General features: G+C 41.3%; 1 protein-coding gene across 1 annotated transcript in view; it reads left to right on the top strand.

The window, feature by feature from the left end:
* The window catches only part of HCLS1 (hematopoietic cell-specific Lyn substrate 1), a 34,000-nt gene extending 16,732 nt beyond the window's left edge, over positions 1-17,268 (top strand). The window contains exons 7-14 of the mRNA XM_027531544.1: positions 11,459-11,569; positions 12,421-12,476; positions 13,088-13,157; positions 13,750-13,961; positions 14,391-14,495; positions 15,005-15,248; positions 15,349-15,417; positions 15,616-17,268. Of these exons, the coding sequence (XP_027387345.1) occupies positions 11,459-11,569; positions 12,421-12,476; positions 13,088-13,157; positions 13,750-13,961; positions 14,391-14,495; positions 15,005-15,248; positions 15,349-15,417; positions 15,616-15,752 (1,004 nt within the window). The 3' untranslated portion in view covers positions 15,753-17,268. The remainder of the gene's footprint in view (positions 1-11,458; positions 11,570-12,420; positions 12,477-13,087; positions 13,158-13,749; positions 13,962-14,390; positions 14,496-15,004; positions 15,249-15,348; positions 15,418-15,615) is intronic.
* Positions 17,269-17,415: the final 147 nt, after the last annotated feature.

Here is a 17,415-nt window from a genome sequence, read left to right as displayed (position 1 = left end):
CGTCTATGGGGTCACACAGAGTCGGACACGACTGAAGTAACTTAGCAGCAGCAGTAGCAGGATATTATATGGTTGAAATCACACACCATGTAGCATTTCTAGATTGGCTTCTTTCACTGAGTAATATGCATTTAAGTTTCCTCCATGTCTTTTCATAGTTTGATAGCTAATTTCTTTTTAGTCCTGAATATTATTCCTTTGGATGGATGGACCACAGTTTTTTTTACCCATTTACCTACTGAAACACATCTTAATTGCTTCCAAGTTTTGGCAATTATGAATAAACCTGCTAAAAACTTCTGTGCACAGGTTTTTGTGTAGATACACATTTTCCACTCTTTAGGATAAATACCAAGAAGTACAAACACTGGATCCTATAACAAGGGTATGTTAAATTTTGTAAGAAACTGCCAAACTGTGGGCTTAGTAGATACAAGCCTATTCAGATAATCTGTTTCTGTTTGTGTAAGTTTTGGCAGATGCAGCTTTCAAGGAACTGGTCCATCTTATGTATGTTATCAGATTTGTGGGCATAAAATTGTTCATAGTATTATTTTATTATTGTTTTAATTTCCTTGAAATCTGTTGTGATGTAGCCTCTTTCATTTCTGGTATGAGTAATTTATGTTCTCTCTTTTTTTCTTAGTTAGCCTGACTAGAGGCATATCTATGTTACTGATCTTCTCAAGTAAGCTTTAGGTTTTCTTGATTTTCTCTATTGGCTTCTTATTTTTAATTTCACTGATTTTTTGCTCTAATTCTTGTTTCTTTTTTCTGCTTACTTTTGGCTTAATTTGTTCTTCTTTTTCTATTTCCTAAGGTGGAAACTTAAATTACTGATTTTCAGATCTTTTTTATTTTCTAATGGATGTATTGTTTGCCCTGAGCACTGCTTTCACTGCATTCAAAATATTTTGATAAGTTGTGTTCTTTTTAAAAAAATTATTTTAATTTATTTATTTTAATTGGATGCTAATAACTTTATAATATTGTGGTGGTTTTTGCCATACATTGACGTGAATCAGCCATGGGTGTACATGTGTTCCCCCATCCTGAACCCCCCTCCCACCTCCCTCCCCATCTCATCCCTCTGGGTTGTCCCAGTGCACCGGCTTTGAGTGCCCTGTTTGGAGGATTGAACTTGCACTGGTGATCTATTTCACATATGGTAATATACATGTTTCAATGCTATTCTCTCAAATCATCCCACCCTCGCCTTCTCCCAGAGTCCCAAAGTCTGTTCTTTATATCTGTGTCTCTTTTGCTGTCTCGCATATAGGGTCACCGTTACCATCTTTCTAAATTCCATATATATGCATTAATATACTGTATTGGTAAGTTTTTCTTTCTGACTTACTCCACTCTGTATAATAGGCTCCAGTTTCATCCACCTCGTTAGAACTGATTCAAATACATTCTTTTTAATAGCTGAGTAATATTCCATTGTTTATATGTACCACAGCTTTCTTATCCATTCATCTGCTGATGGACATCTAGGTTGCTTCCATGTCCTAGCTATTGTAAACAGTGGTGCAATGAACATTGGGGTACACGTGTCTCTTTCAGTTCTGGTTTCTTCAGTGTGTATGCCCAGCAGTGTGATTGCTGGTTTGTATGGCAGTTCTATTTTCAGTTTTTTAAGGAACTCCACATTGTTCTCCATCATGGCTGTACTAGTTCGCATTCCCACCAACAGCATAAGAGGGTTCCCTTTTCTCCACACCCTCTCTAGCATCTACTTTTGTAGACTATTTGATAGCAGCCATTCTGACCAGTGTGAGATAGTACCTCATTGTGGTTTTGATTTGCATTTCTCTAATAATGAGTGATGTTGAGCATCTTTTCATGTGTTTGTTAGCCATCTGTATGTCTTCTTTAGAGAAATGTCTGTTTAGTTCTTTGGCCCATTTTTTGATTGGGTTGTTTATTTTTCTGGTATTGAGCTGCATGAGCTCTTTGTATATCTTTCAGATTAATTCTTTGTCAGTTGCTTCATTGGCTATTATTTTCTCCCACTCTGAAGGCTGTCTTTTCACCTTGCTTATAGTTTCCTTCATTGTGCAAAAACGTTTAAGTTGGATTAGGTCCAATTTGTTTATTTTTGCTTTTATTTCCATTACTCTGGGAGGTGGGTCATAGAGGATCCTGCTGTGATGTATGTCAGAGAGTGTTTTGCCTCTGTTTCCCTCTAGGAGTTTTATAGTTTCTGGTCTTACATTTAGATCTTTAATCCATTTTGAGTTTATTTTTGTGTATGGTGTTAGAAAGTGTTCTAGTTTCATTCTTTTACAAGTGGTTGACCAGTTTTCCCAGCACCACTTGTTAAAGAGATTGTCTTTAATCCATTGTATATTTTTGCCTCCTTTGTCAAAGATAAGGTGCCCATAGGTGCATGGATTTATCTCTGAGCTTTCTATTTAGTTCCACTGATCTATATTTTTGTCTTTGTGCCCGTATTAATGACTTGTCTTGATGACTGTAGCTTTTTAGTATGGTCTGAAGTCAGGCAGATTGATTCCTCCAGTTCCATTCTTCTTTCTCAAGACTGCTTTGGCTATTTGAGGATTTTTGTATTTCCATACAAATTGTGAAATTATTTGTCCTAGTCTCGTGAAAAATACCATTGGTAGCTTGATAGGGATTGCATTGAATCTATAGATTGCTTTGGGTAGTAAACTTATTTTCACTATATTGATTCTTCCAATCCATGAACATAGTATATTTCTCCATATATTTGTGTCCTCTTTGATTTTTTTCTTGAGTGTTTTATAGTTTTATATACATAGGTCTTTTGTTTCTTTAGGTAGATTTATTCCAGGGTATTTTATTCTTTTCATCACAATGATGAATGGGATTGTTTCCTTAATTTTTCTTTCTGTTTTCTCATTGTTAGTGAGTGTATAGGAATGCAAGGGATTTCTGTGTATTAATTTTATATCCTGCAACTTTTATATTCATTGATTAGCTCTAGTAATTTTCTGGTGAAGTCTTTAGGATTTTCTATGTAGAGTATCATGTCATCTGCAAACAGTGAGAGTTTTACTTCTTCTTTTCCAATCTGGATTCCTTTTATTTCTTTTTCTTCTCTGATTGCTGTGGCTAAAATTTCCAGAACTGTGTTGAATAGTAATGGTGAGAGTGGGCACCCCTATCTTGTTCCTGATTTTAGGGGAAATGCTTTCAATTTTTCACCATTTAGGATAGATAATGTTTGCTGTGGGTTTATCATATATGGCTATTATTATGTTGGGGTATGTGCTTTCTGTGCCTGCTTTTTGGAGAGATTTTATCATAAATGGGTGCTGAATTTTGTCAAAGGCTTTCTCTGCATCTATTGAGATAATCATATGATTTTTATCCTTCAATCTGTTAATGTGGTATATCACACTGATTGATTTGTGAATGTTGACAAATCCTTGCATCCCTAGGATAAAGCCCACTTGGTCATAATGTATGATCTTCTTAATATGTTGTTGAATTCTGTTTGCTAGAATTTTGTTAAGTATTTTTGTTTGTTTGTTTGTTTGATTGTACCAAAGAATTTATTTGGAGGGCAACAGTGAAGAAATAGACATAGAGAACAGGCTTATGGACACAGGGAGAGGGGAAGAAAGGGTGAGATGTATGGAGAGAGTAACATGGAAACTTACATTACTGTATGTAAAACAGATAGTCAATGGGCATTGCTCTATGTCTCAGGGAACTCAAACGGGCTCTGTATCAACCTAGAGGGGTGGGATGGGAAAAGAAATGGGAGGGAAGTTCAAGAGGGAGGGGACGTATGTATACCTATGGCTGATTTTTTTTCTTGGCAAAACTCTATTATCTTTGCCCTGCTTCATTCCATATTCCAAGGCCAAATTTGCCTGTTACTCCAGGTGTTTCTTGACTTCCTACTTTTGCATTCCAGTCCCCTATAATGAAAAGGCCATCTTTTTTGGGTGTTAATTCTAAAAGGTCTTGTAGGTCTTCATAGAACTGTTCAACTTCAGCTTCTTCAGCATTACTGGTTGGGGCATAGACTTGGATTACTGTGATATTGAATGGTTTGCCTTGGAAATGAACAGAGATCATTCTGTTGTTTTTGAGATTGCATCCAAGTACTGCATTTCAGACTCTTTTGTTGACCATGATGGCTACTCCATTTCTTCTGAGGGATTCCTGCCTGCAGTAGTAGATATAATGGTCATCTGAGTTAAATGAGTCTATTTTCATCAGCAATATTGGCCTGTAGTTTTCTCTTTTTGTGGCATCTTTGTCTGGTTTTGGCATTAGGATGATGATGGCCTTATAGAATGAGTTTGGAAGTTTACCTTCCTCTGCAATTTTTTGGAAGCGTTTAAGTAGGATAGGTGTTAGCTCTTCTCTCATTTTTTGGTAGAATTCACTCTGAAGCCATCTGGTCCTGGGCTTTTGTTTGCTGGAAGATTTTTGATTATGATTTCTTTCTTTCTTTTTTTTTTTTTGATTATGGTTTCTATTTCTGTGCTTGTGAAGGGTCTGTTAAGATTTTCTATTTCTTCCTGGTTCAGTTTTGGAAGGTTATACTTTTCTAAGAATTTGTCCATTTCTTCCAAGTTGTCCATTTTATTGGCATATAGTTGCTGATAGTAGTCTCTTATGATCCTTTGTACTTCTGTGTTGTCTGTTGTGATTTCTCCATTTTCATTTCTAATGTTGTTGATTTGATTCTTCTCCCTTTTTTTCTTGGTAAGTCTGGCTAATGGTTTGTCTATCTTATATATCCTCTCAAAGAACCAGCTTTTAGTTTTGTTGATTTTTGCTATAGCCTCCTTTGTTTCTTTTTCATTTATTTCTGCCCTAATTTTTAAGATTTCTTTCCTTCTACTAACCCTGGGGTTCTTCATTTCTTCTTTTTCTAGTAAAGTTAGGGTATTTATTTGATTTTTCTCTTGTTTCTTGAGGTAAGCTTGTAATGCTATGAACCTTCACCTTAGCACAGCTTTTATTGAATCCCATAGGTTTTGGGTTACCATGTTTTCATTCGTTCCTATGCATATTTTTATTTCTTTTTTGATTTCTTCCATGATTTGTTGGTTATTCAGAAGTGTGTTATTTAGCCTCCATATGTTTGTATTTTTAATAGTTTTTTTTTCCTGTAGTTGACATCTAATCTTACTGCATTGTGATCAGAAAAGATGCTTGAAGTTATTTCGATTTTTTAAAATTTACTAAGGCTAGATTTATGACTCAGGATGTGATCTATTCTGAAGAATGTTCTGTATGCACTTGAGAAAAAGGTGAAATTTATTGTTTTGGAGTGAAATATCCTATAGATATAAATTAGGTCTAAATGGTCCATTGTATCATTTAAAGTTTGTGTTTCCTTGCTAATTTTCTGTTTGGTTGATCTATCCATAGGTGTGAGTGGGTTATTAAAGTTTCCCACTATTATTGTGTTACTGTTAATTTCCCCTTTCATACTTGCTGGCATTTGTCTTACATATTGAGGTGCTCCTATGTTGGGTGCATATATATTTATAATTATTTTATCTTCTTCTTGGATTGATCCTTTGATCATTATATAGTGTCCTTCTTCGTCTCTTTTCATGGCCTTTATTTCAAAGTCTATTTTATCTGATATGAGTATTACTACTCCTGCTTTCTTTTGGTCTCCATTTGCATGAAATATCTTTTTCCAGCCCTTTACTTTCAGTCTGTTTGTGTCCCTTGGTTTGAGGTGGGTCTCCTGTAGACAGCATATATAGGGGTATTGTTTTTGTATCCATTCAGCCAGTCTTTGTCTTTTGGTTGGTGCATTCAACTCATTTACATTTAAGGTAATTATTGATAAATATGATCCCATTGCCATTTACTTTGTCATTTTGGGTTCGAGTTTATAAACCTTTTCTGTGTTTCCTGTCTAGAGAATATCCTTTAGCATTTGTTGAAGAGCTGGTTGGTGGTGCTGCATTCTCTAGCTTTTGCTTGCCTGTAAAGCTTTTGATTTCTCTTTCATATTTGGGTGAGATCTTTGCTAGGTATACTTTTCTGGGTTGTAGGTTTTTCTCTTTCATCACTTTAAGTATGTCCTGCCATTCCCTTCTGGCCTGAAGAGTTTCTATTGAAAGATCAGTTGTTATCTTTATGGGAATCCCCTTGTGTGTTATTTGTTGCTTTTCCCTTGCTGCTTTTAACATTTGCTCTTTGTGTTTGATCTTTGTTAGTTTGATTAATACGTGTCTTGGGCTGTTTCGCCTTCGGTTTATCCTGCTTGGGACTAAGCAGGAGTCAGACACGACTGACTTCACTTTCACTTTTCACCTTCATGCATTGGAGAAGGAAATGGCAACCCACTCCAGTGTTCTTGCCTGGAGAATCCCAGGGACAGGGGAGCCTGGTGGGCTGCTGTCTATGGGGTTGCACAGAGTCAGACATGACTGAAGCGACTTAGCAGCAGCAGCAGCCTCAAGACTTCTCCATCCATAAAGCACTGATGATAAAACATGTAAGTTAATGGTGAAACAATTCTCCACAGCAAGGGAGACCCAGAGAGGTTCACAGAGTTACATAGAGAAGAGAAGAGGGAGGAGGGAGATAGAGGTGACCAGGAGAAGAATAAGGAGAGTCAAAATGGGAGAAAACAATCTAGCCAGTAATCAATTCTGTATGTGCTCCCCACAGTCTGGAACACCCAGAGAGATTCACAGAGTTACACAGAGAAGAGAAGAGGGAGGAGGGACCAGAAGGAGAAGAGGAAGGAGTCAAAAGGGGAGAGACAATCTAGCCAGTAATCAGTTCCCTAAGTGTTCTTCACAGCCTGGAACACCCAGAGAAATTCACAGGGTTAAGCAGAGAAGAGAAGAGGGAGGGAGGAAATAGAAGTGACCTGGGAAAGAAGAGGGAGAGTCAAAAGGGGAGAGAGCAATCAAGCCAGTAATGACACCCCTAAGTGAAAATGGATACTGAAGATTGGATTCTTAAAGGTACAAAATTGATAACAAATACCAAAGAGCAAAGATTAAAAATCTAGAGTAAAGGTTAGACTCTCAAAAATACAATATTAAAAATACAAAACAAAATCAATCACAAAAATTATAAAAATATATATATATGAAATTTTCTTTAAAATAGGGTCTCTTTTTGCAAAGCAATAGTAGGTTATAAAAATGAAAATTAAAGGAGTAATAAAGAAATTAAATTTTTTAAAAAATTAAAACGTGATAATAGTAAAAATATATCTAAGAATTTCTCTGGAGCTGTTGTGAGCAGTGTGGGGTCAGTTCAGTTTCATATAGTTCCTTGTTCCAGCTTGTACTTGTTCTCAAGGTCTATAGGCCCCCTCCAATGCTTAATCAGTGTTAACAACAGGGTTTTAATCTGTTGCACCTGTCACTTCTGGAGCAGTTCCCTCTTCTTTGTTTATGTTGGTTTCCTGTTTGCAAGTCTCTTTGGTGTCTAATTTCCACCCCAACACAAGGGGGCCAAGGTGGTCACTTATTTAGGCTGACTTGTTCAGTTGTGGTGTGGGGAGGGAAGAACACCGCAAACAAATATTGCTGGTGTGTGTGGGAAGTGCTCGCAGTGTATGGACCACACTGGATTTGCCCTAGCTCACAGCAGCGTGTGCTTTCTGGGTCTACACTGCTCAGGCTGCAGGGTGTTTTGCAGGGCACTGTCCAAAGCAGGCCCTGGGTTTTTTGCACTTCCCAGGTCTAAGCTGCTTGGGTCAGGTTCTCGGGTATGCCGCAAGGGCACAGATTCGGTTGAGCGTGTGTTTTGTGCCCTTCCCTGGTCCAAGCAGCTCAGGTGACCAGGTGCTTGGCAAGCGCACAGTCCAAGGGGGACGTACATCTTAATCACGTCCCTGGTCCTGGGCGCTCAGCTTCCTGGGTGTGCTGTGAGACTGTCTCAGGTGTGCTGTGTGTCTCCTCTGGGGAGCTGATCTCAGGCTGCGACCCTCCTGGCAGATGTCAACCATCCAGGAAGACATGGTTAGCAACTGGAAGCCTGCTCACAGTTTGGTGGAGGATGCTGGTCTTTGGGGCCGAGATTGGAGCAGCCCCTTGCCTTCTGGCTCTGGTTGTTGCACATCTGCCTCTCTGCCTCTGGTGGGGGTGGGGAGGGGCCTGTATGCAGCCAGCTAGCTCTCCTTTGGTATTTGCTCAATCCTTAGTTCTGTGAGTGGGCCAGGCTGCTAGTTGGAGCCTTTTGCAGGAAAGTTCTCTCTCTCTTTTTTTTCCCTCTCTGACAATCCCACAGTTTGAGTTGCTATCTCACTTTAGCTCCTTCAGAGCATTCAGGCCCAGACCTTACCCTAAGGACCGCTGATGGCACCCGTGCCTCCCTGTCCAGCGCCAGCTCGCTGGTGGCAGATGCAAATGTCTGGGCTACTTCTCTGCTGGCAGAGTTAGGCGCCTATTCTGTGGGTGTTTTTTTTTTTTCCTCCCAGTCATGTTGCCCTTTGAGATTGCAAAACTCCCCACAGACTCGCCTGTGAGAGGGTTTCCTACTGTTTGGAAATGTCTCCTCCTTCACTACTCCCTCCCAAGGACAGGTCTCCCTCCCTAACTCTTTTGTCTCTCTTTTTGCCTTTTATATTTTGTCTCACCTCCTTTTGAAGAGAATGCCTTTCTCCGTGCCTGGTGACCTCTGCCAGCATTCAGAAGTTGTTTTGTAGAAGTTGCTCAGCATTCAAATGATCTTTTGATGAATTTGTAGGGGAGAAAGTGGTCTCCCTGCCCTATTCCTCTGCCATCTTGGGACTGCCACCCCGAGTTGTGTTCTTGATGTCTCTTAATTTCTGTTCTCTACTTTCATCTCTTTATCTTGCTATGTTGCATTCTGGGTAATCCTCTTGGATCTATGTTAAGTTCTCTAACTCTTCCTTCAGATGTATTTAATGATCGTTTAAGTCATCCACTAATTTTTCAACTTTATTTCATTTGTTTTTCGTTTGTACTAGTTCCCTTTGATTCTATTGCAAATCTGCTGATTCCTTTTCCTTAATCTCGTATTGCTTTCATTATATTTTTCCCTTTCTTTAAGCACTTTAGTTATTTTTAAAATACTCATTTTATAGTTTCTTTCACATTGTTATACTATTTGCAACTCTTGGGGACGCCAGTTCTTCTGTTCAACTAATCTATTTTCCATCATGGTTATTTATTTCTTTGATAGTTTATAATTTATTACATTTTGCAAATTTATTTCAGTGGGGAGACAGGGATATTTGTTATGTGCCCTGGATTGAGAATATTTCCCATCAGAGAAATTCTGCCTTTATTTCTGGCTGAGTTCCAGGGTCTTAATAGTAAAGACCATGTTCTCTTTACAATTATTGTTTTCCATTATGAATTCGATTTCGTAAATAGATACAGGTCTAGTCAGTCTTCTGATTTTTTTCTTATTATGGTAATGTATGCTTTTCAAGGACATTTTCCATTTTATCTATATTTTCAAATATAGTGGTATAGATTCATTTATAGTATTCCCTTATTTTTTTTTCAACCTCTGTAAGATCTATAAGTGACATGTTCACTTTTACTACTGATATTATTAATTTGTAGTTTTTTCTTTTTAATTATTTTGCTAGAGGTTCTTTAATATTATTTATTTTTAATTTCAAAGAAGTATATTTACTTTGCTCATTTTCTCCATTGTTCACTTGTTTTTAAAATGTTATTGAATTCTGCTTTTCAGTACTTTTTTTTCTTTCATTTTAATGTGGGTTTAATTGGTTCTTTCTTGTTAAGGTAGAAACATAGAAAATTAATTTTAAACCTTTGCTTACTTCATGGGTACTTAAAACTATATGTGTGTGTGCTAAGTCACTTCAGTTGTGTCTGACTCTGTGCAATCCTATGGGCCATACCCTGCCAGGCTCCTCTGCCTTCAGGATTCTCCAGGCAAGAACACTGGAGTGGGTTGCCGTGCCCTTCTCCAGGGGATCTTCCCGACCTAGGGATTGAATGTCTCTTACGTCTCCTGCATTGGCAGGCAGGTTCTTGGGGACCTGGGACACCAGCGACACCTGGGAAACACCCTGTTTTTGCTACATTCCACAATGTTATATATATTTTAATTTTTTTATTCAGTTCAAAATATTCATTTCCTTTTCATTTCTTCTTTGCTCCATGAGTCATTTAAAAGTGTAATTGCTCATTTTCCAGAAATTTGGGGAATTTTCTTATTTTATTGTTATGAACTTCTAGTTTAATTCTATTATAATCAGAGGATATGATATCTCATACTCCAATCGTTTGAAATGTACTGAAACTTTTTATATGAACAAGTATATGGTCTATCTTGGTGGCTGGTATATGTGCATAGAAAAAATATATATCATGAAGTTTGGGGATGTAATATTCTATAAATGTCAATTAGGTCTTGTTGATAATGTTGTTTGGGACTTCTCTAATAGATCCCTTTTGTCTAAATTTTTTATTAATAGTTAGAAAAGAGTGTTAAAATTTTTGACTATGGTCATAGATTTGTCTCTTTCTCTTTCATCTTTGTTTCATGAATTTTGATTCTGATAATTTTGATTCATCATATTTAATCCTGATGAAGGACAAATTGCCCTTTTATCATGTGTTAAGTCTCTTATCATGCATTTTGTCTTTAAGTCCACTTTGTCTCATATTCATGTCATCTTTCTGATGCTAACCCTTTCTGTGGTATATATTTTCCTATATCAGTATTCAATTAATCTCTCAGCTTAGAATTTCTGTATAATATAAGTAGTATGAAACTGGATATTTGTATCTCACACATTCAGGTGCAGGCTTGGAGCTTACAAATCTCATAGGTAAAATCTTCTCCAAATGCTAAAAAACTAGAATTCCTCTTACCATTTCCCTGGACAAGTAGTAGACTTTTTCTAGAATTATTTTATAGAAGTGGGCAGAGCCTTACTTTCTTGTTCCAGCTACCTGTTCTTGTATAGAAACTAGAACCTCAGATCCTACATCCTATTCTCTAGGCACTAAATTTGTGACTGAAAACAGCTTGGGTTTTCTGTGTCAGCTCATAATTACCATCATATCTACTATTTTGATTCATCTGTTTGTTCCTGGAACCAGGAATTTTTTTTTCTTGTTTTCTTTTGAGATTTATTGTTTTTTTTTTTTTAAAAAAAGATCATTATATCTTTCTCAAATTACCAAGTGTTTGCATAGAATTAGGGAAAGACATGTAGTTCACATGCATCTGTCTTTTTTTCTGGATGTCTCTCCTTACACTCTCTGTATTTTCTCCTTCTTTGAAGAAGGGAAAAAATTGAAATAATCTTCTATCTTGGAATGGAAATGAGGGAAAGAGTGGACATTGTTGAATTAAAACTTACAAAGGCTGGCTTAGAACTCCATTTCCCTTTGATTCGGGCCCCGCTATCTTCCCAGGCCCCATCACCCTGCACCCACCCCTCCTGACTCCTCTTCCAAGCACTTTCCCATGGACTGAGAGTGGGCTCTCACAACTGCTCCTTCCACCGCAGATTACTCTCGTGGCTTTGGTGGCCGTTATGGGATAGAGGCGGATAAACGGGACAAGGCAGCTCTCGGATATGACTACAAGGGAGAGACAGAGAAACATGAATCCCAGAGAGGTGAGTTGGGGCTGGAGAGGAGGGAGGCCATAGCGTACGTGGAGCCCTCCTTCTGCTCTTCCTGAAAGTTGACACAGAGGACCCAGAATACGAGTCATGCAGGAAGTGGTAGGGTGAAGAGTATGCATTACCTGTATGGGGGTAGGTGGGGGGAGACCCACAGGGATGGAGAGGAGAGCAGCAAGCTTAGGAGCAGGACACAGGAAGGTGACCAAAGAGAAGGGGTCATTGAGGAATGGGTGAAGACGGGCGGGCTGGCTGATGGCAAGAGTGTGATTTGGCTGTGAGTCTTAGGGGCCCCTCTGCTTCACAGAGAGAGGCCTTCTTCCCTGGGACACAGAGAGGATGGCTGGGGGGCTCACTTTAATTTTTTTTTATATTTTTTAAAATTTAAATTAAAATTTTTTTACAATATTGTGTTGGTTTCTGCCATACAACAATGTAAATCAGCCATAATTATCCATACGTCCCCTCCCTCCCCTCCCCTCATCCCATCCCTCCAGGTTATCACAGAGTGCCTGGGCTCCCTATGCTATACAGCAACTTCTCGCTTTAATTTTTCCTGTTTCTTCCTTTTATATTTTGCCCTTTTCTGCCACTTCTCTCTCTTTTGTTTCTCTCTTCCCATGTCTCATATCTCCATTCTCTCCCAGGTATTTTTTTTTCCCATCCTTTTTCATCTTTTCCCACCCATTCCTCTGTCTATTCCTGACTAACATACTTCCTCATCGGTCTCTCTGTTTTCCTCATTCCTGTCTTCTGGTCCTCCTTCCCACTGCTCCTACTCCCTCTTCCCATACATTTCTAGCACTTAACTCCTCTTGTGACTCTCAGATATTTCCATCCTGCAGATTATGCCAAGGGTTTTGGCGGGCAGTATGGCATCCAGAAGGACCGAGTGGATAAGGTAAAGCACCAGAACACCAATGTCTTGGGAAAAGTTCCCTGACATACATGGAGAAGAGTGAGAGGCAAAGTGGGTACAAGGATGAGCAAAGCTAGGTGCCCTGCACTGTCCTCCTGCTCTTCCCATTGACTGCCCTCAGCATCTAATGGGTGTGTCTTCTGAAGCCTGAGCTTTATCAAGGAGAGTGAGGAGGTGGAGAGAGACAGGGAGGCAGACAAACTCCAGCGAAAAGTGTTTAAAACTTCATTGATTGCTTGGTATTGATTAACTCAGTCAGTAACCTAGCCCCACTCCATTCAGTCTTTCCCTACACCTCTTCATGTACTGCATGTACTTCATGTACTCCTGCATTCCAGGCAACTGGACTTAAAAGATGTGAGATTCCAGGAACACTGAGCTTTTTTAAAGGGAGAGCCAGTCCTACAAGCCTAGAACTTCTTCACCCATCTCTCTGAAGCAAAACAACAATATCTGAATACCCTAACTACTACTGAGCATCAAAAGTTTAGGGAGACCTCCTATAGTGGCCCCAATCCCTGCTACTGCCTTCTGGGTCACTATCGCCCCCTTCCCTCTCCCCACCACTGCACATACTATTCCTCTACCTGCAGAGTGCTGTTGGCTTCAATGAAATGGAGGCCCCAACCACAGCTTACAAGAAGACAACACCCATAGAGGCTGGTGAGTTTTAATTCCCTCTCTCTGTTCTCCTCAATCTCCTCTGCCTTCTCATTCTTTTTTTCTTCCTAGACTACCTACTCCAAGCATTTAACTACCTAGGTTAGCTGAGGTAGACTTGACCCCTACCCTCATCTTCCCAGATTCTTTCTCCTAAAAAAAAATTAGGTTAGGTGGATATCTGAGTGACACTGGGGAAAAAACTGTATGTAGAGAACACAGGGATGGGGGGAGCCATCTGGGAAGAACACAAAGGGAAAGGAACTTTGGATGGGGGACAGTGGGTAGATGGTGGCCTGAGGGTATATAGATTTAAGAAATGTGGACAAGGAAGGATGCAGGTTAGGGGACCAAGCTTTAGAAGGAGTAAGAGCCTGAGATCACATGGTCTGGCTATGTGAAAATCTAGGCTCCAGGGCTACCTTATCCTTCTCTAAGCCCCTTGTTCCTTCATTAATACCTCTTTACCTCCATTTCCATGAGTCCTGTCTTGATTTTCTCTTCTTCTGGATGTTTAACTGACTCTTCTTCTTTCCAGTGCTACTCTTCTACTTCTGACCCAAGACAACCCTAATTTTTTTGACTGTGTCTGTAGCTTCTAGTGGTGCCCGTGGGCTGAAGGCAAAATTTGAGTCCATGGCAGAGGAAAAGAGGAAGCGGGAGGAAGAGGAGAAGGCACAACAGATGGCCAGGCAGCAACAAGAGAGAAAGGCCTTGGTAAAGATGAGCCATGAGGCTCAGCAACCAGTGGCCACTAGGGAAGAGCCGGCGGCGCCAGCCCCATTGCCTAAGAAAATCTCCTCAGAGGTAAGTGCTCAGCCCTCCGGGATCCACATCCAGCATTCTTTGCCCAGACAAGAGCCTAAGGGGATCTGTATCCTTAGTAAAAAGTAAGACCCAGAACTCCCCTGTGTTAGCAAAATCTACAATTGTTATCCTTGTCTTCAGAAGATCTCAATCTAATTGTGTAATTAAGCTTCATATATACATATGAGAATGCTCAGTGGAAAAAACCCCAAGATTTACATGGTTCAACAAAAGATAGGTCACCAGGCAGTGTAGTCAGTTACTGCTGCAAGAACAAGAGGAAGGAGCTGTCATTTCAGGTTGGAGCCCATCTTGAGGAATGATAGATGTGATGATAGATGTGAATTGGCAGAGACAGGAAGGGGTGTTCCAGTACAGGAGAGAAGATAAAGTTTCTTGCTCACTGGAGAGATGCTTCATCCTTCACAGGCCTGGCCTCCAGCAGCGAGTTGTCCGTCATCAGAGCCTGGGCCTGTGAGAACCAAGAGGGAACAACCAGTACCTGCCCTGCCCTCAAGGCAGGATCCCCCAGAGGTAAGCAGACCGCCCCCCAATGATCCACATCTTTCCCATCTCCTCATGTCCTGCAGGCTGATCAACCACCCTGGTTTGCCTGGGGCTATCCTGACCTTAGCACTGGAAGTCTTATATTCTGGGAAACCACCCAGTCCTGGGCAGACTAGGACAGTTAGTCATCCTAGCTGTCATCTTTTCCCCTTTTAGATTTTGCTTCACTGTTTTCCTGGTCTTCCAAGGAATCTGACTTGTGTTCCATTTCCTTCTCCTCATACCTTTTACATTCCCCTTCGATTAACATCGTCTGTTGGTAGGTGTTTTGAGTGGATGGATGTGGGAAGAGGTTGAAGAAGGAAGAGGGGTGAGAGACTGTTCCCTAGGAGAGGCTGTTAGCAGGAGCCAGGAATGGACATGGAAGTGGAGGCATGTGGATGATAGGGCCCAGCAGTCCTCCACTGGGACGTTTTGGAGAGGCAGCTCCTGGTACACAGAAGTCACCTTGCTTCAAGTATACTGTCTTTTCTCAGGACAATGAGGAGGCCCCAGCTCTGCCCCCCAGGACTCCAGAAGTCTTCCAGCTGCAGGAAGAGCCAGTGTATGAAGCAGTGCCTGAGCCTGAGCCTGAGCCCGAACCCGAGCCTGAACCCGAGCCTGAGAATGACTATGAGGATGTTGAGGAGATAGACAGACATGAGCAGGATGAGGAAGCAGAGGCAGACTATGAGGATGTGCTCGAGCCTGAGGATCCCTCCTTTTCTTCCACTCTGGCTGGTGAGTGGTGGGGCAGAAGAATTCCCCCATTACATGGAAGGACCTGTCTGTTTTCCTTCTCCATGTTGGTAAGACCATGTTCATATTTCTCACTGTGCAGGATCATCAGGCCACCCAGCTGGGGCTGGAGCTGGGATCTCAGCTGTAGCCCTGTATGATTACCAAGGAGGTAGGTTGGGAGTGGTCTGAGGGGTCTGGTGCCTGGAGCCCCTTGATACATGAAAGGCGGGTGGATTCTGGGGGTCAGAATAGGGCCCCAGACTTGGCATCAAGGACAGGCCTCTTTCCCTTCCTGAGGTTTAAAGGGGGCACGGGGTGGAGGGATTTTTGCCTGACCATCCTAATAGTCTGTCAATTTTCTCCCCAGAGGGAAGTGATGAGATTTCCTTTGACCCAGATGATGTCATCACTGACATTGAGATGGTGGACGAGGGCTGGTGGCGGGGACGTTGCCACGGCCACTTTGGACTCTTCCCTGCAAATTATGTCAAGCTCCTCCAGTAACTGTTTCTGTCTTCTTGCTGCACTGTGACTTTGCATATCCCCAGTGGCTCTGCCTCCAGCTGCTCTCCATTTCTGCTGCAAGTGTCTGACAGGATGTCATGAGTTGCCTGAAGTTCTAGGCAGACTTCCCTCTCCCTCTCCATCAGGGTTTGGACAGAGACGGCATGAAGAAGGGGGGTCTCCTTCCGCTCGGTGTCTTCTCTATCCTGCGTACCCAGGATGATCTCAGGGATGCTTATCTTGTGGCCCCGCCTCCTTCCCTGTGAGTGCACCCTCTTACCCACACCCCTAACTCTGCTTCCCTTTGTGAGTGCTGTGCTTCCTGGCTGTTTGCATGGCAAGGTATGTCTTCCTAGTTTTCCTACGTGTGTTGTTTTCTCACTTTCCTTCTTTGCAGAGATATCTCTGACTCTTCTCTCTGATGGGTACTAAATTGGAAATAAAGTGGGACCATGGCTCACCTCTATTCTGAGGTAAATAGTACTTTTACGTGGCCCTCAATGACCCTAACTCTCATTACAGGTAGAAGTAATTTTCCTTCCCTCTTTCGCATATTCAGAAAAGTCCTTCCAACCATTGCCCATCACTCTGAACCCTGGTGTCAAGGGCTGTGCCTTTTCCTTAGACTATACTGATATCCAGTCCAAAAACAGATGGGCCTGGAGAATGGCAGTTAGGTTGGGAAACAGGGGCCAGGAAGGGTCTACATTAAGCAGTTCAACTTCTACTGGCTTCAGCAGTTGTGAGAGGCCAGCCACCTTCCACCTGGGAGTAAAGACATTTCTTTAGTGCATGATGTTGCCTGAGGCAGAAGCACAAATTAGGGGAAAAGAAGAGGAAAAGATTTGGCCAACAACAAAAGATTAAAACTGAAAGGGAACAATTGGACTTCCCTGGTAGCTCAGCTGGTAAATAAACTACCTGCAATGCAGGAGATCCCAGTTTGATTCCTGGGTCGGGAAGATCCCCTGGAGAAGGGATATGCTACCCACTCCAATATTCTTGGACTTCCCTGGTGGGTCAGATGGTAAAGAATCTGCCTGCACTGCAGAGGCCTGGGTTCGATCCTTGGGCTGGGAAGATCCCTTGGAGGAGGGCATGGCAACCCATTCCAGTATTCTTGCCTGGAGAATCCCCATGGACAGAAGAGCCTGGCAGGCTACAGTCCATGGGGTTGCAAAGAGTCAGACATGACTGAGCTACTAAGCACAAAAGTGAACAATGAGATGATAAAGGGATTTGGAGTCAAAGATAGTGGCCTCTACTAAAGAAAGTCTAGGCTTCCCTGTAGCTGGATGAATGAAATCAATGGCCATGTAAGAAGGTAGATTGAGTTTCTCTGTGGTATAGGGCTGAGGCTGGTAGAAGAGGTGAGGACCTTTGGACAGCCAGTGATAGGCAAAAAACAAGTCATCAAGCAAAGTATGGGGATGAGATCAGGACGCAGTGAGTTTATCTAACCCAAAGCCATTGGGATTGGCAAGGTCCAGAGTAGGAGACCCTAGGCAAAGCAAAATCAAATCAAAATGAAAGTCAGGATTTGGTATAGGGTTGGTAGAAGATGGGGGCTTTCCTGGTGCCTCAGATGGTAAAGAATCTGAAGTCCGTGCTATAACCAGTATCTAAACTTGGGTTCAGCTTTCAAAGATGGAGAAGACAGTGG

The sequence above is a fragment of the Bos indicus x Bos taurus genome, chromosome 1, assembly GCF_003369695.1.
Source record: "Bos indicus x Bos taurus breed Angus x Brahman F1 hybrid chromosome 1, Bos_hybrid_MaternalHap_v2.0, whole genome shotgun sequence".
NCBI lineage: Eukaryota > Metazoa > Chordata > Mammalia > Artiodactyla > Bovidae > Bos > Bos indicus x Bos taurus.
Note: the sequence above shows the minus strand (reverse complement) of the source record. Positions and strands in the feature narration are given on the sequence as shown.